This window comes from Salvelinus sp. IW2-2015, linkage group LG15, assembly GCF_002910315.2.
Source record: "Salvelinus sp. IW2-2015 linkage group LG15, ASM291031v2, whole genome shotgun sequence".
NCBI classification, from domain to species: Eukaryota; Metazoa; Chordata; class Actinopteri; order Salmoniformes; family Salmonidae; genus Salvelinus; species Salvelinus sp. IW2-2015.
This window is the reverse complement of record NC_036855.1, coordinates 4,734,210-4,756,355: the sequence shown is the minus strand read 5'-3', so window position 1 is coordinate 4,756,355 and position 22,146 is coordinate 4,734,210. Positions and strand designations below refer to the sequence as shown.

Below are 22,146 nucleotides of genomic sequence, written 5' to 3'. Positions count from 1 at the left end.
CTGAAGCACGTAAAAATCGTCTGTCCTTGGTTGCAACACTCACTACCGAGTTCCAGTCTGCCTCGAAGCAACGTCAGCMCAAGAACTGTTAGTCGGGAGCTTAAAATAAAGGGTTTTTATGGCCAAATAGCCATACACAAGCCTAAGATCACCAAGCGCAATGCCAAGCGGCGGCTGGGGTGGTGTAACGCTCGCCGCCATTGGACTCTGGCACAGTGGAAATGCGTTATCTGGAGTGATGAATCACACTTAACCATCTGGCAGTCCAACAGACAAATCTGGGTTTGGCGGATGCCAGGAGAACGCTACCTGCCCTAATGCATAGTGCCAGCTATACTGTTTGGTGGAGGAGGAATAATGGTCTAGGGCTGTTTTTCATGGTTAGGACTAGGCCCGTTGGTTCCAGTGAAGGGAAATCTTAACGCTTCCAACTTTGTGTCATCAGTTTGGGGAAGGCCCTTTCCTGTTTCAGCATGACAATACCCCCGTGCACAAAGTGAGGTCCATACAAAAATGATTTGAAGATTTGTGTGGAAGAACTTGATTGGCCTGCACAGAGCCCTGACCTCAACTCCATCAAACACCTTTGGGATGAATTGAAACGCCGACTGCGAACCAGGCCTAATCGCCCAACCTCACTTGTGACTGAATGGAAGTCCCTGCAGAAATGTTCCAACATCTAGTGGAAAGCCTTCCCCGAGGAGTGGAGGCTGCTATAGCAGCAAAGGGGGGACCAACTCCATATTAATGCCCATGATTTTGGAATGAGATGTTTGAGAAGCAGGTGTCCACATACTTTTGGTCATGTAGTGTGTGTATATATATATATATAACATTTTACTTCAAGTATTGTTTTAGATTACTAATGGTACGATGCCCAATACAACAAAAAATACTTAAACATGTAATTTTGTCCTTGAAACATTTAATTGAAATACTGTAGATTTCCATTCATTCCTGCAGAAGACTGCTCCCACTGGGGAGTGCCAATATGGCCAACTAGTGGCTTCAAAGCCTCTCAATGGCCAATGCATAGCATCAGCAATGAAGTGTTTATATACACCATTGGTCATACCCCCATCAGAGCCCAAAATATAATCTTGTTTTACACCATTGTTTGTAAACAAATACKGCAAAGCATCAAAACATTAAGTGTAATTTTGATATGGATGGTCAGTCCCTGCACCCATAGCTCCGGCTATAMATTTGAGTGGTTACATTTCTCCAGGCCTATCCCTCAGCTTTTTWCCAAAACAGATGCGGAGTGCCAGATATTCTAGCAGGCATCATCGCTGCGCAGAATGTGGGGATCTTCTCAACATTACTGTGCAGAGGGAGATCCCCCTAACATCAGGCCTCATTGGTGTGTGTGTGGTGGAAAATTACAAACTACGCTCTGTCTATTCTGTATTAACCTTAGAGAACTCGACTGACACAGACCGCCCTTGTCTGTTCTAGTCATAAGACTGGGTGAAGCCACAGAATGTGAYACATCCTGTTACTCAGTATCTACAGGATCCCAATGGAAACCTACTGAGGAAAACAGAGAATAGCATGATAAGCAGGGTCATGATCTAAAACATTCAGACTATACCCGGTGTCAGCAGATAGTTACGAAACTTGCGATTTATCGTTTGATTGCACTATGTACCCACCTTTTGTTTCCACACATCTGCTAACTGTGCAGTAGATAAGGTTGTACTTCTGTTCRTTGGGTCCTTAACTCTGCACCATTGAGTGATGGTTAACTGCTCCAGATTTGCAAATCTTATAATAAAGTTGATGTTTGAAGAATCTACAGTCTCTCTTCCTTTTGGTTAGAATTACCACGACATGTGCAAAGGGAGGGGACCCTATCAACAGCCAACATCACTGCGCAGAGGGAAGAGATCCTCCTAACATCAGGCCTCATTGTTGTGCAAAGGGAGAGCAGCCTATCAACAGCCAACTCCACTGTGGGCAAAGGGAGGGGCATCCTATCAACAGCCAAACTATGCAAAGGGAGGGCATCCTAGCAACAGCCAACACACTGTGGCAAAGGGAGGGCATCCTAGCAACAGCCAACACAAAATGTTAATTGACTACAAAATCAGTTTCCGGACTTGAACCCCATTGAAAACCTGTGATTTCAGTTGAAGAGGGCAGTCCATAAGAGGATATCAAGGATCTGGGAAAATTCTGTATGGAGAAATTGTCTAAGATTCCTCTAATATCATAAAACATTTTTAGAAAAAGGCAGTGTTATCATCCTCACAGGGGGAGGGCGCTAAAGTATTGAAAACAGGGGTGCCAATCATTTTGACCCCCCCTTCTCTTTTAGATTTTGTATTACTTGAAGTCTATGCCTCTTCATTGGTAATTGGTCTAGAGTAGAGATTCTTCAATAAAGCCTTCTCATTCAAAAAGAGACTATTTTTTTTTCCATGCACATTTTTCATTGAGAAACTGTACCAAACATCTTAGATGTAAAACTGCTCGACTACGATTCTCCTCTGCAAAAACAGCTAAATTAATGACAGATGAGTTGACATTTTCCACGTTACGTTACAGCCTTATTGTAAATTATTATTATTTCTTAATCTCAATCTACACGCAAAAACAGGTTTAGAAATGTTGGCTAATTTAAATCAAATTAGTACTTTATTGAAGCATCTTTGGTAGCGATGACAGCATCGAGTCTTGGGTATGACGCTACAAGCTTGGCACACCTGGATTTGGGGAGTTTCTCCCATTCTTCTCTGCAGATCCTCAAACTCTGTCAGGTTGGATGGGGAGAATTGCTGCACAGCCATTTTCAGGTCTCTCCAGAGATGTTAGATCGGGTTCAAGTCCGGGCTCTGGCTAGGCCACTCATGGACATTGAGACTTCTCCCAAAGCCCCTCCTGCGTTGTCTTGGCTGTGTGCTTAGGGTTGTTGTCCTGTTGGAAGGTTAACCTTCGCCCCAGTCTGAGGTTCTGAGCGCTCTGGAGTAGGTTTTCATCAAGGATCTCTGCTCCATTCATCTTTGTCTCAATCCTGAATAAAATGTCAACAACCATTAACATCGGTTACACCCAATATCTATTTTGCAGTCTCCACAATTACCTTCAACCAGGCATTCTGCTTTCCACAACCCATGTCGTATTGATAACCTTACCAATAAAAGCTTTGACACCGCACAATCATGAGCGCAAGACTTCTGAACAGGCCTCAACCATGCCAGAACAAAGCAGCGAAGAGCTACCAGCACCAATTTTAGGTCCGCTTGCCTCCCCGACCAGCGAGACCCACAGCCACTGACCTCCACATCCTCCTCCCCACCTCCATCCTGCCCCTGCAGCCACAAAGTTGCAGAATTACGTTCGCTCCCATTGACTGAACAACCTTCACATCTGCGCCCACCATTTCTACTCGTAATCGATGTGCCCTCCCACTAATCATTAGCTTTTCATATAAAGAAAGGAACATCGTGCGCCACAGACCACCTTCCCTTCCGGCCATCTCTCAAACCCACACCCTCACATGGCGCACCCTCGACCCGACATCTCCCTCCCTCGCACCACTCTTCTGCCCCAACCCCTAAGGAGTCCTCTCCACTTTCCAAGCAAAACCTTCTCAAAACCCTCCAGCCTCACTGATAGGCTTCCCTTCTTTGACCCTCTTTCCTACTGAATCACTTTTGCCTCACTCACTCTCCTCTCCTTTAATATCAATGGACAGGGGTGCAACTTCAGTTTTAGAAGTGGGGGGGGGAACATACCCGACTACTCAGAAGCGTCCTCATGGTCCTAAAGCACACCCTTCCCCCGACCCAGTGAAATTTGCACCCGTCTATGGACATAGAGTATTGGGACCACAGTGATGACTCCCCTCAATCTAGCATAATCACCAGGAACATGGCTTTATAATCGTCCCTTAAGCTTTTCCATTTTCAGAATTCCTCTTGCTGTGCCTGGCTTCCACAAATATTAACAATCTGCCATTTCCAATGAACCCAGCTAATTTGACAGCATTAGCTAGTTGGATAGGTGTAAACGGGGTCTTGTGGTCTCAAACACCATTACCACTTTCCACTCCAACAACACTGTTCCTACTAATGGCCTCTTTTGCTTTCTTTACTAGACACTCCACTGCTTTCTGTATCATGATCTCTTCTTGTGTCTTTCCACTACGACCATTCCGGTCCTGGCCCTCATTCTCCAGTTCCATACCATCAGAACTGACACCTATATTGTTCGCATTCCAGCACAGCTGCTGCTTCACCAACTTTTTCTCTCCATTTCATCTGCACCATTGGTGGTGTGGTGTGGTGGGGGGGGGGGGGAAGTACACAATTGTCAATCTTGAGTAAATGACTCAAGTCACGCAGTAAAATACTTAAGTATTAAATGTAATTGCTAAAATATACTTAAGTGTCAAAAGTAAAAATAATTTCAAATTCCTTAAGCAAACCAGACAGCACCATTTTCTTTAGAGATAGCCAGGGGCACACGCCAACACTGACATAATTTACAAAATAAAGCATGTGTGTTTAGTGAGTCTGCCAAAAATCTCCTTAATAGAACTTAGAAACATTTGTGGCTTTTCTTAAAAAGAGGCTATAAACCACATCCATTTAAGACTGGAGTATTTCAAGTGTGTCTAATCATTCTGCTGTCCATGCGGATAGAGATCAGTAGGCTCACGGCATTATGTGGTTATTACATAGAGGGTGCCTACATTGAGAGAATCACTGCAGGATTGATGGAAAACGTGAGACGCGGTATACACTGCACGTAGTTGAACAAATAATAATTGCCCCTTGTCAACAGTTTATTATTTACACAGCAAATTGTCCATTACAAAACAACCCAATGTTTGCCCATTCATCTCCATTAGGAATGGTAATATTAGCCGACAATGAGTTGAAAGAACACGAGCAGTGGAGGGCGATTAAATGGCAGCGTTGGTAATTAGTGTTGGGCATGCACCAAGGATTGACTAATTGTCTGTATTAGCATTCTACCTACTCCAGAGTCATTATCAATGTAGATGAGGGAGAAATGATCTGCCGCTCCCCTCATCTCCGTGAAGAGCGCCGCGCTAATGACAGACACTTGTCATGTGGATAGTTTCCTGCAGAGCGCTACCGCCAACACAGCAGGCTGTGTGGAAATCAAACAGAATAATCAGAAATGGTTAGAAACACAGCCATCGCAGAGAAAGACATGAACCTTGATGCGTGACAAATGTGGACTAACAATATTTTAAGTGGTTTGTTGAGAGGTTGTGATTAAAATCAGATGTGTTGCGCGCTGCTCTGAAATGATGAACGCATATATGCATTATAGCAACACAGACCTGAATAACACACGCTTCTTACTGTTGCAAATAATTCCTTTAATACAAATAGTCAGCATGTTCATGACATTCCCAAGAGGACAGAGGACAAAAGGAAATGAAGAATACCGATTGAGGTACAAATCTTCCATGGAGTCAGCAGGTAGCCTAGCGGTTAAAAGAGGTTGGSCTAGTAACCAAAAAGTAGCTAGTTCGAATCCCAGAGTCGACAAGGTGAAAAATCTGTTCTGCCCTTGAGCTAGGTAGTTTCCCCCCCCCACACACACAACTGCTCCCCGGGTGCCAAATGTGGAAGCCCCCCCACAAATTCAGAGGGGTTGGGTTAATAGCAGAAGTCATGTTGTTTCGGGTTGGACCTTGTTCGCAATTAACGCTAAAAAAAATTTTTTACGTATGCTAGTACATACGGGACAACCAGAGAAAATATGGAACAGAGAAGGCAGGAATAGTAACAAATAGCACAGGCAAGTTTTTGTAGTGGCCAAAAGTAGGGTACTATAGGGAGCAATTTGAGATGCAGACATAGCTAGGTCAACATGTATAGGTGCTGTCTGGATCTATTTCAGATATGGACTTAGGAACTACTTCAACAGTGTCTGTCTGACGAGGCATGCTCTCCAGATGACTGACTGTACAAAACGCAAATGAGGGGAGAATTGTACCTTTTCTCCATCTTTCTCTCACGCAGCAGAAAATATAAAATCAGTCTAGACATCAGGGCCTGTATTCATAAAGTGTAGGCGGGCCGATCAGGATCAGTTTAACCTTTCAGATGATATGGGAAGAGGAAACAGCCGCTTTATGAATAAGGGCCCTGATCTTGTGCGGTGAAGACACTTTGTATCATTGGGTATTTTCACACAAAGATGAGCAAGTGTTATTTCTAATGTGGTTGTGATTATGAATGCATTGTTATCCTGAGTTAGGAGGCTATATGTTGCCATGAAACAGTTAACAGCCATGACACATTCATGTTRCAGATGTTTGGAGGACAACTTCAGCATTGATTCATGATAGGCCTCCAAACAAACAAAAGGACATACACAGAAAGGCTTGCAGTCATTGTTTTGACYAAATAAAAATGTAGGGCAACAGTCTCACAATGGGAAAATATGCATTTACATTGCACCAACCCTTGCCCAATACACTTGAATGTGAGAGGAGCACATGCTATCTTGGACAAACAGGGAGTCGGTGCATTCAGGTYATCGATTTAGAAGAAAAATCGAAACAATTAGGAAATAAACGTTATTCGCCTCATGTGCAAGCAAGGCAAAGACTTTATCCATGGGAAGGTTCAAATGTAGACATTTGAGAATGTTTAAATAGGAAAACATATATAAATACAACTAACAAATAGTCAAGTACTATATTAGAGAACCTGCATTGCCTCTTTTGATCAGTCTTGTTTAGTGTACTATGCTCTGGACTCTTTACCAAAGGAAGAAACAGGGAGGGTCCACGTTAGCCATGAATGATACTTTACATACATAAATATAACATGTAAATGTATGCATATGAATGTAAATACAACATATGTACAAATTATGCACATGCCCTAAATGACTATTGCACTGTTGCTGATATCCAGTAGATTGAATAGCTCGTTTTGCTATTTTCTCTGTCATTCGAGAGCAGAGCAGTAACCCCCCCAGTGACCCTCACACTGTCACCGGGGGCCCACTCCCTGGAACACAAACCACCCACCCAGTGGGTGGAGAAACGGAGCTTAGACCTAGTTCCTCGGTCTGCTTTAGAGCCTCTATTGTTCAACTGACAGACTTAAACGTTTGGCTTCATGGTCAAAAATAAAAATKTCTTTGTTAAATAAATACTATTTTTTAGCATTGTTAAAAAGGTAAAGAAATAMGAATCAAATTAAATAAAAACAAGTGAGATTAAAACACATCACTGTGGACATCCTGGTCAAGCAGCTTGGAAAAATTCCCTCCCAGTGGGTACAGAAAACAACGAAGTATTTCTTTTTTGCAAAAACTAAAATATAAGGATTGTATGTTATTTGCAGTTGTTCATAAAAAACAGTATAGTACAAACAAGTCCTCYTTTGAATATCTACAGCTGTACAATAGTCTTGCAAGTGAGTACATGAAAAAAAATGCTATTGGTTTTAGCATGTCAATTCACATAAAAATGCCTCTACAGTCATTGGCTAAAAACTGTTCTAATAAACGCTACAAAAAGGTAAGACAGCACTTGCTACTGACAGTCTTGCAAATGTGTCTTTACCTCTATGGCCTGCTTCACTATTTCAGCCAACTTCAAGCGATCCACTTTGTCAGTAAAGGCCCGTCCTACAATGAAGACCAAATAATTAAAATGTTGACCAAAACCAGATACAAAAAATGTAAATTCCACCCTTTTTCATCATCAAATTCATCCTCCAACACCACCCAACATGTGAAAATKGAGGATTTATGTTTTGTAGTAAAAAAGATAAATAAAAATTAAATGTATGTTTCCAATGACATCATCCGGAGACAGCGATTTTAACCAACATTGAGCAAGCAAAGGTTACTAACTGATGAATTAGAATTTCCCATTCATTTGGGGATCCCCCCCCCACAGAAATGAGTGTTGTTGTATGTGCTAGCTGCCATTGCTCTGCATTGAATGCAGTATGTTATGCTCACCGTCCCAGCTGAGACCCTGCAGCCCGTCTCGCAGCAGTTTGCAGTCCCGGTTGAAACGCCAAGCCTCATGCATCACCTCATTCAGCTTCTCATCCTCATTCTCCCCTGCCACACACAAGCAAACACAGTTTCACCATGCTCACTGTGTGCATGCATGTATGCCAGAAGTTGTACATCTGTTGGTTGATGGGAAGTGTGTGTATGTTTGTGTGTGGACTGACCAGCCTGTGGGAGGATACACTGAGCGATGACGTCTCGTAGTTTCTCCAGGGCCACGTTGGAGTCCTCGCCGCCGTTCTCTGGGTCATGGATGAAGAAGCCATCACTCGGCTTGCTGCTGTAGCACACCACACAGTCAGGAGATCCAGATACCAGACACCACACAGTCAGGAGATCCAGACTAGAGGTCGACCGATTAACATTCTAGATTTCAAAAATGAATGCTGATGAGGCCGATCATAAAGAACTACAAATGTTATCTGGACGAGACTGCCGAATGCATGCAAAGGTAAAGAATCTCTAGGAGTTACTATTCTAATGTTTAGGTAAGTGTAGTAATGAAATAAATTGGGCAAAATGTATTTAAAATTGAACAATTCTGTGAACGGTCTTGCGGCAAGTTTAAATTTACACAATACCTTTAGCAAAGGTGTCAGCTAGAGATGACGGTAGGAGCTGCAGGGATTTGTAGTTTCCATGTTGTCTACTTTGATGGTAACTAGTATATTCAATCAGAGTAAAATTGGAGTGACTAATTGAGTACATTTTTACACGGTTTTCAAAAAACGTCAGCTCCAGGGTAGCACTACACACAACACAGGCTTATTTTAAGGGTTTCTAAAATCCCCTATGGGGGAATGATTGAAACCATTTCCCTGTTGACGCTAGTTTGGATTATGACACCTCCACTGTGGTCTCTATTCCTTGTTAGGCTTGAGAGATGAGTGTGGCAAGAAATATGGGCTACAGGTCCTCTGCCTCACCCTACAAGCCTATTCCAGACTGAGTGCTAAAAGGTCAGTAATGTGGACATATAAAGAAAGCACTATTTAGCATTGTTGAGGATACTAATTCTCTTGATTAGTGTTCAACCATATTTTGACGCAAAATATTAAGCCTAGTTTTTCTGTTGATGAGTAAATCAACTTATAAGATTTAGTTTGATGTGTTAGTCCTATGAATAGGCTCGAGCCATTTATAAATTTGGGGCATCCTTTTAAACCCAAAGTGGCTACCATTGTGTTGTTTCAAATTAAGGAGTGGCCTTTAATTTGACAATTTTCAACTTGGTATTCAGTATCTGATAACACGTTAAATGTCAAATTTCAATTTAAGCCTAGAAACGGTGTGCCCTGGAGTGACGCCAATAACTCATTCCGTTGCCAAGAATAGATAAAGCCACCCTAAATAGTTCAAACATCCAACGAATCCGCCTGTTGACCGGTACTTTAAGCCAACTTTTGCGAAGAAATGGGTTTGACACAAATGGGCAACGTAATATTTTACAGAAAACAAATTGTGGATGTTATATATTTTTCTTTATTATCTTTGTTTCCTGTGTGCGCCCCAGGATGGGACCTAATAAATACTACAACTAATGGAACAACCAAATTCAAGCTCACCCCAGATTTGAGTGATGACAAGTGTTTCCCTCATCATTCCTTGTCTACATCTCTTTTTGTCTTTCCCTCCGTATCAGAGAAACTTGAAGGTACGATCGTCATGGAGATGATGGAGGGAGGTGAGCTGTTCCAACAGGATCAGTCAGCACAAACACTTCACAGAGAAGATGGCCAGCCAGTCACTAAACAGGTTACCCTTCTGCTGTCGTGAAAAACACAAGCGGTCCCAAATTCCATACAGGTACATAGTGAACTTGTTTCAACCAGACCTGTAGGTGCAACCCCATAGGCAATAGAGTGCCATTTGTGACACGTAGAAGATTTATGCATTCAAACAAGCATTTTTCCTCTGCGTTGCAGCCTCCTCCTCCCAGCGTCCTAATGTACACATACATTAATTACAATGACTTCCGGTGTATTGAGCCTCTCTCTCGTGTTGTCTTGTCCCTCTGTCAGATCGGCCCCAGCCCGCTGGAACACTGTCACTCACTGAAGATTGCACCCACCGAGACCTGAAACCAGAGACCTGTCTCAAGGGATAACTCCCTGTGAGGAAATAGAGGCTGACTGTGAAGCGTGCGCACACACACTGCTCTTTATACAGGTGTCTAGGGAATAGGCTTGGAAACAAGCCATGTTGCAAGAGGGAGAATCGCTAAACTTTACAACACAAATCCTAAGGAGAATGCTCATATTGCTCGCCCTTCTGGTCTTCGTTATTCCTTTCTGCTTCAAGGAGCACCGGTGAAGTTGTCCGATTTGGATTGCCAAAAATTCGACCAGGGACTTGATGACCCCACAGTCACGCCTACTACGTTGCACCCAGGTAAGGGTGATTTTGACACCAAGTTGGGGCAGTATTCCTTAGACATTTGGATTGAAATGGTTCAATAGTCTTCTGCCTCACTCTAGGTACTTGAGGCTCAAAAGGCGACACCAGAAGGAAAAGGTCTGAATAATACCTACCTCACCCACCCCCCTACACTATAAACAAGGTGAGCCCACCCCCCACTTATAAACAAGGTGCCCCCCGCCCATTCTTCTCAAGCTCTGTTCAGGTTGAGATGGGGCGAGCCGGTGCTGCACAGCTATTTCAGGTCAGTTAGAGATGTTAGATCAGTTCACATCCAGCTCTGGCTGGGCCACTCATGGACATTCAAGAGATTTGTCCGAAGCCACTCCGCATTGTCTGTGGCTGTGTGCTTCGGGTCGTTGTTCTGTTGCGAAGAACATGGCATCTCTCATGTACTTCCACTCCATTCATCTTATCCTCAATCCTGGACTAGTCTCCCAGTCCCTGCCGCTGAAAACAATCAATCAAATGTATTTTATAAAGCCCTTTTTCATCAGCCGATGTCACAAAAGCTATACAGAAAACCAGCCTAAAACCCAAAAACAGTACGCAATGCAGATGTAGTAGCACGTGGCTAGGGAAAAACCCAGCCTGAAAGGCAGGAATCTAGAAGAAACCAAACTGAGGGGTGGCAGTTCCCTCTCTTCTGGCTGTGCCGGTTGGGATCAAACAGAGCGATGGCCAAGATGGTCATAGATGACTAGGGCAGGGTCAAAATAATAATAATAATAGTCACAGGGTTTGTAGAGTGTGCAACAGTTCAGCACCTCAGTAGTAAATGTCAGTTGGCTTTTCATAGCGTCATTCAGAGTTAGAAAGGCAGGTGTGGTGACAGAAGCAAGTTGCAAACAGCGAGGTCTGGACAAGTAGCACGTCCGGTAAACAGCGTCAAGGTTCCATAGCCGCAGGCAGAAACATGGAAACTGGAAGCAAGCAGGACGACACGGTGGACTGGGGACAGCAAATATCATTCAGGCCATGTAGTCTTGAGGATGGTCCTAGGTCTCAGGTCCTCAGAGAGAGAGAAAGAATTATAGGGGCATACTAAAATTCACATAGGACACCGGATAAGACAGGCAAGAAAGACGCCCAATTAACCAACTGACCCTAGCCCCCTGACACAAACTATTTGCAGCATAAATAGCTGGAGGCTGAAGACAGGAGGGGCAGGAGACATCTTGTCATCGTCCGACAGACCCCGGACAGGGCCAACCAGGCAGAATAACCCCACCCACTTTGCCAAAAGCACCAGCCCCCACACCACTAAACAGATAATCTTCAACCACCAAACTTACCATCCTGAGACGAGGCCCGAGTATAGCCCACAAGATCGTCCCCAAACGCACGAACCCAGGGGGCGCCAACCCGACAGGAAGGATCACGTCAGTGACTCAACCCACTCAATTGACGCACCCCACCTTAGGTTGGATGAAGACCCAGTGACTCAGCTCCTGTAAGGAGGGTTAGAGTCAGAGGGAAACCGCCAGCAGAGACGGCAAGGCTGCGTTATGCTCCAAGTGCCTTTCCGTTCACCTCACACCCCTGGGACCAGACTACACTCAATCATAGGACCTACTGAAAGAGAGTCTTCAATAAAGACTTAAAGTCAAGACCGAGTTGCGTCTCTCAACCTGGATAGGCAGACCATTCCATAAAATTGATTTAGCTCTATAGGAAGAAGCCCTGCTCCAGCTGGTTTGCTTAGAAATCTATGGAAAGAAGCCTGTGTCTTTGGACCGTAGTTGGTCTGTACGCAGGACCAAAATGGAGAGAAGAGTAGGAGCAAGCCCATGTAATGCTTTGTAGCGTAGTAGCTAAAAACCTTAACCAGCCTAGTTTGCTTTCACCTAGGGATGTGCCACCAGCGCAACCGTAGGCGATGGTGCCACCATGCTCACCGTAGGGATCGATTCAGTTTCTCCAGATTGTTACGTTGGCATTCAGGCCAAAGCAGTTAAATCTTGTCATCAGACCTGAGAATCTTTTTAATCATGGTCTGGAGTGAGAGGGGCCTTCGGTCTTTTGGATAACTCCAAGGTGCTTAGCTGCTTTTTACGGAGGAAGGGCTTCCGTCTGGCCCACCTCTACCCACAAGCCTGGATTGTGAGTGCTGCAAGAGATGGTACCGTCTGGAGTTCTCCCATCTCCGCAGAGGAACTCGGTGGACCATCGCGTTCTTGGCCACCTCCCTGACCAAGGCCTTCTCCCTCGATTGCTAGGTTTGGCCTTGGTGCCAGCGTCTAGGAAGGAGGTCTTGGTGGTTCCAAACTTCCAAGTTAGGAATAATGGAGTCCACTGTGTTCTTGGGGACCTTATCATTGCTGCAAACATTTTTTGAATACCCTTCCCCAATCATGCATCGACACATCCTGTCTCGGACTCTACGACAATTCCTTCCAACCTCAGGCTGGTTTTTGCTCTGACATGCACTGTCAACTGTGGGACCTTATATAGACAGTGGTGCCATTCAAATCAATTAATTACCACAGGTGGAACTCCAAATTGTAAGAAACATCGCAAGGATGATCAAGTGTAAACAGGATGCACCTGAGCTCAATTTCGAGTCCATACAGAGGCTCGGAATACTTATGTAAATAAGATAGTCCCCTTTTTTTATTACATTTGCGAAGATTGCTAAAAACCTTTTTTGCTTTGTCATTATGGGGTTGTGTGTGTGGATTGAGGGAAAAACAAGAAATTGAATACATTATTAGAATTAGGCTGTCACTTAACTGTGGAAATTAAGGGAGCGGGGTTGAATACTGTCTGAATGCACTGCCCTATTAACAAGGTGAGGCAACTACCTCAGCCACAATGAGACATTATTCCACCAATGCAGCATATTTCCACCTAAGACAATACAGTGTTTGTTTATAGGGTTTGTCACACTAACTCTTCTCCTTTCTCCTCTCCCTCCATCCCATTCACTCCCCTGCTGTGCGGGCAGAGCTGTGACCTGTGGTCCATTGGGTGATCATTCTATTGATGCGGTGTGGCTTACCCTCCCTTCTACTCCAAAGCACCAATAGCCCCACCAGTCCCAAAGGACATGCGCAAGAAGATCATGACGCGCCAGCGGGCTTTTCCGAAAAAAAAAAAACTTTCCCCGAGACGAGTGGAGCCAGATCTCTGAGATGGCCAAGGACATTGTTCGCAAGTATGTCCCCACCAGCAGGCTTTACTGTTGTGTGCTAACAAGATGGACATGGGTCACGAGGGATGGTTTTGCCTGACAATGTGGACGCCAAAAACCGGTGCCTTACTCAGTGTTGTAATTCTTGAGGAGGTTTAAAGAATCTGTTTTCATATGTTACTTCCTCCCTCTGTAGGCGCTGCTGAAGGTGAACCTGAGGAGAGGCTGACATTCGAGGGTTGGAACACCCCTGGCTGAACTGCACAGAGCTCGGACAACGTGCTTCCTTCCGCTCAGATGATGATGGACAAGTGGGCCTGAGGATCGACAGGGATGCGATTAGCTTTTATGTAACCTTTCGGGCCCGTTAGGTCTCAACGCTTTAGATAGACCATAATACTTACTACAGACTCTGCACACAAAAGCCTTTGCTGCCTTAAAGGGCATCTTAGGATTTTAGCAAGAGGCCCTTTATCTACTGTCCTCAAAGTCAAGAACCGTGAGATCCTATTTGTCTCTGCGTGTTTGAAGAAAGTTGCATAAAACTTGCGCCAATCTGCACTAGCGCTAGCAGAACCATAAACTTATCATTGCCGCTAACAACTAATTAGCATTGACTCGTTGAAACTACCTCTGGACTTTGTCATTAACGGACCAGACATAAAAAATTGGTTCCACAAGGTCATCTGACTCTGGGGAACGTAGTAGCGAATCAATGCCAAAATCCTAGCTCTTTAATAGCAATGTCAGGTGCAAAAATTTAGCCATGTGACCCTTCCTCTTTTCGTCGATCCTCCGTCCCGCCCTCTGCCAGCGGTGGTAGCTGGGATCCACAGGCCCATGTCTGAACAGCTGCTAACAATAGGATACAGACCTTAACGTCAAAAAACCTCAAGGCCTTCTGCCACGCCGTAATAAAACCCCATCCTGAAGGAAAGGCAAGCTCCTAGGGTTCTGCTCTTGTTTTTAACTGCCTGTCTCTCTAATTTAGTAGTTGTTAGGGATGCTTTACACAGTTCTGGACTGTACGCTTACTTTAGCTCTTATACGGGAGGTACTTTCTAGCTGAGAACAGCACTGCTAACCAAAGTCGGATGATTCTGTTTGTATCTGGATCTTGTTTGGTTGTCATGATTCTGTGTGTGTGTTGGATCTCCTGTGTGGTGCTGGATCTCCTGTTGTGGTGGTGTCTGGATTCCTGCGTGGTGTGGAGTCTCTGCATCTGCTGGTTGTCTGGTAATTCTTCTCCTGGTGTGGTGTGTCTGGATTCTGCTGTGTTGGTGGGTTCTGGATCGCCTGATGTGGTGGTGTTGGTTAGGAGGTCGCACGATTCATGAGTTTTGATACGCCGATTATTGGGGACAAAAAGGACGATGCACCGATTTTATAAAATACAAAATAAATTATATATATCATACCACACACACATTTGTAATAATGACAATTGCAACAATACTGAATGAACACTTTTTTTAACTTAATTAATATATAAATACACACGCACACAGCTCTGAAGTGACCAATGATACTGAAGAGGTCTGGCTTAGGAGACAAATACTCTCAACTGTTTGAATAAAAATAGAGTTTAATACCTGTGATGAATGGTTGAAAAACTACTTTAATTTCTATATGCAGGAAATCCTATTTTAAAAGGGGCATAGGTAAGAATTGACAACCAAAGTGCGAGTCATAATTCCCATGACACTAGCCAAAGCTGAAAAGCGGTTCCTTCATTTATTCCATAGGATATTTTTAGATTCACTAAAATAGGTCTGTGTTTCGTGTAGGCTTACATCACCGTGACAATTTTTATAAACTGGTAGATATCCATAGGACAAGGAACTTCTGATCAATATATGGCTAAAATATAAGCGAAGATAAATAAAATAAAAATTGTAGAGTGACTTATGAAAATATGTTGACCAAACGTTACCTATCCTAGTGAGATTTACACGGTATCAAACGTCGATGCGCGGTAAAGCCTGCACGCAAACACAACCTTATTTTTGAAATAAGATCAAGAAATCTTTCTTGTGGAAGACACTGAAACGGTAAAATAACGAAAGGAAACCCCTTTCAAATTCAGCCGCCAAGTTATTACAGGAATTATAACGCGTCGACTATTTCTCTCTAACCATATACCTTGGACTAATCTGGAAAACTATCACCTCGAAACAAAACGTTTATTCCGTTCCGTTTTTATCTAACGCGGTGGCGTCCATGAGTCTAAATATTCCTGTTACATTGCACAACCTTCAATTGTGTCATAATTACGTAAAGTTCTGGCAAATTAGTTCGCAAAGAGCCCAAACTGTGCATATACCCTGACTCTGCGTGCAATGAACGCAAGAGAAATGACACAATTTCACCTGGTTAATATTGCCTGCTAACCTGGATTCTTTTAGCTAAATATGCAGGTTTAAAAATAATACTTGTGTATTGATTTAAGAAGGCATTAGATGTTTATGTTACAGTACACATTGGACAGTCATTGATTGATTGTTTTTATAAGATAAGTTTAATCTAGCTAGCAACTTACCTTAGCTACGCATTCGCTAACAGGCAGGCTCCGTGGAGTGCAATGTAATCAATGCAAGATTGGATCCCCGAGCTGAACAAGGTTAAAAATCTGTCGTTCTGCCTCGTTCCTAGGCCGTCATTGAAAATAAGAATTGTGTTCTTAACTGACTTGCCTAGTTAAATAAAGAAAATAAAGGTGTAAAAAAAATCGCAAATCGCGCCCAAAAATACCGATTTCCGATTGTTATAACTTGAAATCGGCCCCGATTAATCGGTCGACCTCTAGTCTGGATCTCTGACTGTGTGGTGTCTGGTATCTGGACTCCTGACTGTGTGTGTGCTACAGCAGCAACCGAGTGATGGCTTCTTCATCCATGACCCAGAGAACGGCGGCGAGACTTCCAACGTGGCCCTGGAGAAACTACGAGACGTCATCGCTTCAGTGTATCTCCCACAGCTGGTCAGTCCAACACAAAACATACACACACTTCCCATCAACCAACAGATGTACAACTTCTGCATACATGCATGCACACAGTGAGCATGGTGAAACTGTGTTTGCTGGTGGTGTGGCAGGGAGAATGAGGATGAGAAGCTGAATGAGGTGATGCATGAGGCTTGGCGTTTCAACCGGACTGCAACTGCTGCGAGACGGCTGCAGGTCCTCAGCGTGACGTGAGCATAACATACTGCATTCAATGCAGAGCAATGGCAGCTACACATACAACAAACACTCATTTCGGTGCGGGGGGATCCCCAAATGAATGGAAATTCTAATTCATCAGTTAGTAACCTTTGCGCTCAATGTTGTTAAAATCGCTGTCCGGATGATGTCATTGAAAACATACATTTAATTTTTATTTATCTTTTTTACTACAAAACATAAATCCTCAATTTTCCAACTGTTGGGTGGTGTTGGAGGATGAATTTGATGATGAAAAAAGGGTGGAATTTACATGTTTGTATCTGGTTTTGGTCAACATTTTAATTATTTGGTCTTCATTGTAGACGGGCCTTACTGACAAAGTGGATCGCTTGAAGTTGGCTGAAATAGTAAGCAGGCCATAGAGGTAAAGACACATTTGCAAGACTGTCAGTAGCAAGTGCTGTCTTACCTTTTTGTAGCGTTTATTAGAACAGTTTTAGCCAATGACTGGTAGAGGCAATTTATGTGAATTGACATGCTAAAACCAATAGCATTTTTTTTTCATGTACTCACTTGCAAGGACTATGACAGCTGTAGATATTCAAAAGAGGACTTGTTTGTACTATACTGTTTTTATGAACAACTGCAAATAACATACAATCCTTATATTTAGTTTTTGCAAAAAAGATAATACTTCGTTGTTTTCTGTACCCACTGGGAGGGAATTTTCCAAGCTCTGACCAGGATGTTCCACAGTGATGTGTTAATCTCACTTGTTTTTATTTTAATTTGATTCTATTCTTTAACCTTTTTAACAATGCTAAAAAATAAGTATTTATTTAACAAAGAAATTTTTAATTTGACCATGAAGAGCCAAACGTTTAAGTCTGTCAGTTGAACAATAGAGGCTCTAAAGTCAGACCGAGGAACTAGGTCTAAGCTCCGTTTCTCCACCCACTGGGTGGGTGGTTTGTGTTCCAGGAGTGGGAGTGGCCCCCGGTACAGTGTGAGGAGTCAACGGGGGTGGGATTACTGCTCTGCTCTCGAATGACAGAGAAAATACAAAACGAGCTATTCAATCACTGGATATACAGCAATAGCATTTAGGCATGTGCATAATTTGTACATATGTTTGTATTACATTCCATATGCATACATTTACATGTTATATATGTATGTAAAGTATCATCATGGCTAACGTGGACCCTTCCCTGTTTCTTCCTTTGGTAAAGAGTCCAGAGCATAGTACACTAAACAAGACTGATCAAAAGAGGCAATGCAGGTTCTCTAATATAGTACTTGACTATTTGTTAGTTGTATTTTATATGTTTTCCTATTTAAACATTCTCAAATGTCTACATTTGAACCTTCCCATGGATAAAGTCTTTGCCTTGCTTGCACATGAGGCGAATAACGTTTATTTCCTAATTGTTTCGATTTTTTCTTCTAAATCGATACCTGAATGCACCGACTCCCTGTTGTCCAAGATAGCATGTGCCTCTCTCACATTCAAGTGTATTGGGCAAGGGTTGTGTCAATGTAAATGCATATTTTCCCAGTGTGGACTGTTGCACCTACAATTTATTTAGTCAAAACAATGACTGCCAAGCCTCTGTGTATGTCCTTTTGTTTGTTTTGGAGCCTATCATGAATCAATGCTGAAGTTGTCCTCCAAACATCTGAACATGAATGTGCATGGCTGTTAACTGTTCATGGCAACATATAGCCTGCCATGACACATATGTTTGCAGATGTTTGTGAGGACATACTTCAGCATTGATTCATGATAGCCTCCAACAAACAAAAGGACATACACGAAAGGCTTGCAGTCATTGTTTTGACCAAATAAAAATGTAGGCAACAGTCTCACAATGGGAAAATATGCATTACATTGCACAACCCTGGCCCAATACACTTGAATGTGAGAGAGCACATGCTATCTTGGCACAAAACAGGGAGTCGGTGCATTCAGGTTATCGATTTAGAAGAAAAAATCGAAACAATTAGGAAATAAACGTATATTCGCCTCATGTGCAAGCAAAGGGCAGAAGACTTTACCATGGGAAGTTCAAATTGGAGACATTTGAGAATGTTTAAATAGGAAACATATATAAATGACAACTAACAGAATAGTCACAGTACTATATTAGAGAAACCTGCATTGCCTCTTTTGATCACGTCTTGTTAGTTGTGACTATGCTCTGGACTCTTTACCAAAGGAAGAGAACAGGGCAGGGTCCACTTAGCCATGAATGATCACTTTACATAACATAAATATAACATGGTAAAGGTATGCATAGGAAGATGTAAAATACAACATATGTACAAATTAGCCACATGCCCTAAATGACTATTGCACGGCTGATACCAGTAGATTGAATAGCTCGTTTTGATATTTTCTCTGTCATTCGAGAGCAGAGCCTAGTAACCCCCAGTGACCCTCACACTGTCACCGGGCGCCACTCCCTACCCTCCCGTGAACACAAACCACCCACCCAGTGGGTGGAGAAACGGAGCTTAGACTAGTTCCCGGTCTGCTTTAGAGCCTCTATTGTTTCAACTGACAGACTTAAACGTTTGGCTTCATGGTCAAAAATAAAAATTTCTTTGTGAAATAAATACTATTTTTTAGCATTGTTAAAAAGGTAAAGAAATACCGAATCAAATTAAATAAAAACAAGTAGATTTAAAACACAATCACTGTGGACACCTGGTCAGCAGCGTTGGAAAAATTCCCTCCCACGTGGTACAGAAAACAACGAAGTATTTCTTTTTTGCAAAAACTAAAATATATAAGGATTGTATGTTATTGCAGTTGTTCATAAAAAACAGTATAGTACAAACAAGTCCTCCTTTGATATCCTACAGCTGTACAATAGTCTTGCAAGTGAGTACATGAAAAAAAATGCTATTGGTTTAGCATGTTCAAAGTCACATAAAAAATGCCTCTACAGTCATTGGCTAAAAACTGTTCTGAATAAACGCTACGGAAAAAAGGTAAGACAGCACTTTGCTACTGACAGTCTTGCAAATGTGTACTATACCTCTATGGCCTGCTTCACTATTTCAGCAAACTTCAAGCGATCCACTTGTCGCAAGTAAAGGCCCCGTCCTACAATGAAGACCAAATAAATTAGAAATGTTGACCAAAACCCAGATACAAAAAATGTAAATTCCACCCTTTTTCATCATCAATTTCATCCTCCACACCACCCAACATGTGAAAATTGAGGATTTATGTTTAGTAAAAAAGATAAATAAAAATTAAATGTATGTTTCCAATGACATCATCCCGGAGACAGCGATTTTAACCAACATTGAGCACAGCAAAGGTTACTAACTGATGAATTAGAATTTCCCATCATTTGGGATCCCCCCCCCCACAGAGAAATGAGTGTTGTGATGTGCTAGCTGCCATTGCTCTGCATTGAAATGCGATCTATGTATGCTCACCGCCAAGCTGAGCCCTGCAGCCCGTCTCGCAGCAGGTTGCAGTCCCGGTGAAACGCCCAAGCCTCATGCATCACCTTCATCAGCTTCTCATCCTCAATTCACCCCCTGCCACCACACAAGCAAACACAGTTTCACCATGCGTCACTGTGTGCATGCATGCTATGCCAGAAGTTGTACATCTGTTGGTTGCATGGGAGTGTGTGTATGTTTGTGTGTGGACTGACCAGCCTGTGGGAGGATACACTGAGCGATGACGTCTCGTATTTCTCCCAGGGCCACTTGGAGTCCTCGCCGCCGTTCTCGGGTCATGGATGAAGAAAGCCATCACTCGGCTTGCTGCTGTAGCACACCACACAGTCAGGAGATCCAGATACCAGACACCACACAGTCAGGAGATCCAGACTAGAGGTTCGACCGATTAAATCGGGGCCGATTTTCAAGTTATAACAATCGGAAATCGGTATTTTGGGCGCCGATTTGCCGATTTTTTTTACCACCTTATATTAATCTTTATTTAACTAAGGCAAGTCGTTAAGAACACATTCTTATTTCAATGACGGTCTAGGAACGAGGCAGAACGACAGATTTTAACCTTGTCAGCTCGGGGATCCAATCTTGCATTGATTACATTGCACTCCACACGATGAGCCTGCCTGTTAGCGAATGCAGTAAGCTAAGGTAAGTTGCTAGCTAGCATTAAACTTATCTTATAAAAACAAACAATCAATGACTGTCCAAGATGTACTAACCATAAACATCAATGCCTTTCTTAAAATCAATACACAAGATATATCTTTAAACCTGCATATTTAGCTAAAAGAATCCAGGTTAGCAGGCAAATTAACCAGGTGAAATTGTGGTCATTTCTCTTGCGTTCATTGCACGCAGAGTCAGGGTATAGCAACAGTTTGGGCTCTTGCGAAACTATTTGCCAGAACTTTACGTAATTATTGACAACATTGAAGTTGTTGCAATGTAACAGGAATATTTAGACTCATGGACGCCACCCGTTAGATAAAATACGGAACGGAATAAACGGTTTGTTTTCGAGGTGATAGTTTCCATGATTAGTCAAAGGTATACCTGTAGAGAGAAATAGTCGACGCGTTATAATCCTGTAATAACGAGCGCTTGAATTTGAAAGGGGGTCCTTCGTTATTTTACCGTTCATGTCTTCCCACAGAGAATGTCTTGATCTACTTCAAAATAAGTCATGTGGTTCGTGCAGGCTTAAACCGCCTCGACGTTCTGATACCCGTGTAAATACTCCAACGATAAGGTAACGTGTCACATATTTTCATAAGTCCCACTCTACAATTTTTATTTTATTTTTTTATCTTCGCTATATTAGCCAATATTGATTCAGAGTTACTTGTCTCTATGGATATCTACACATTATAAAATTGTCACGGTGATGTAAGCCTACACGAAACACAGACCTTATTTTAAGTGAATCTAAAAAATATCCTTATGGAATAAAATGAAGGAACCGCTTTTCAGACTTTGCCTAAGTGTCATGGAATTATGACTCGCACTTTGGTTGTCAATTCTTACCTATGCCCATTATTAAAATAGGATTTCCTGCATATAATAAAGTTAGTTTCAACATATCATCACAGAGTAACTTAAACTCTATTTTTATTCAAACAGTGAAGAGTATTATTGTCTCCTAAGCAGACTCTTCAGTACATTGTCACTCAGAGCTGTGGCGGTGTGTATTTATATATTATTATTGAAGTTAAATAAAAGTGTCATTCAGTATTGTTGCAATTGTCATTATTACAACATGGTGTTGTGTATGATGATATATTAAATATTTTTATTTTAAAAATCGGCATCGGCCTTTTTTGTCCTCCAATAATCGTATCAAAATCATTAACCGGTCGACCTCTAATCCAGACACCACCACACAGGAGAATCCAGACACCACTCACACAGGGAGATCCAG

General features: G+C 42.6%; 1 protein-coding gene across 2 annotated transcripts in view; it reads right to left on the bottom strand.

Moving 5' to 3' along the window:
* Window positions 1-4,779: 4,779 nt before the first annotated feature.
* LOC111974227 (MAP kinase-activated protein kinase 5) overlaps window positions 4,780-22,146 on the bottom strand; it is a 39,517-nt gene continuing 22,150 nt past the window's right edge. The window contains exons 12-15 of one of the 2 annotated variants that reach the window (XM_024001882.2): window positions 8,193-8,308; window positions 7,972-8,076; window positions 7,568-7,632; window positions 4,780-5,124 (exon numbers count right to left, since the gene is read on the bottom strand). In XM_024001882.2, the coding sequence (XP_023857650.1) occupies window positions 5,080-5,124; window positions 7,568-7,632; window positions 7,972-8,076; window positions 8,193-8,308 (331 nt within the window). In that variant the 3' untranslated portion in view covers window positions 4,780-5,079. The remainder of the gene's footprint in view (window positions 5,125-7,567; window positions 7,633-7,971; window positions 8,077-8,192; window positions 8,309-22,146) is intronic. The other variant, XM_024001883.2, reaches the window with a different exon arrangement.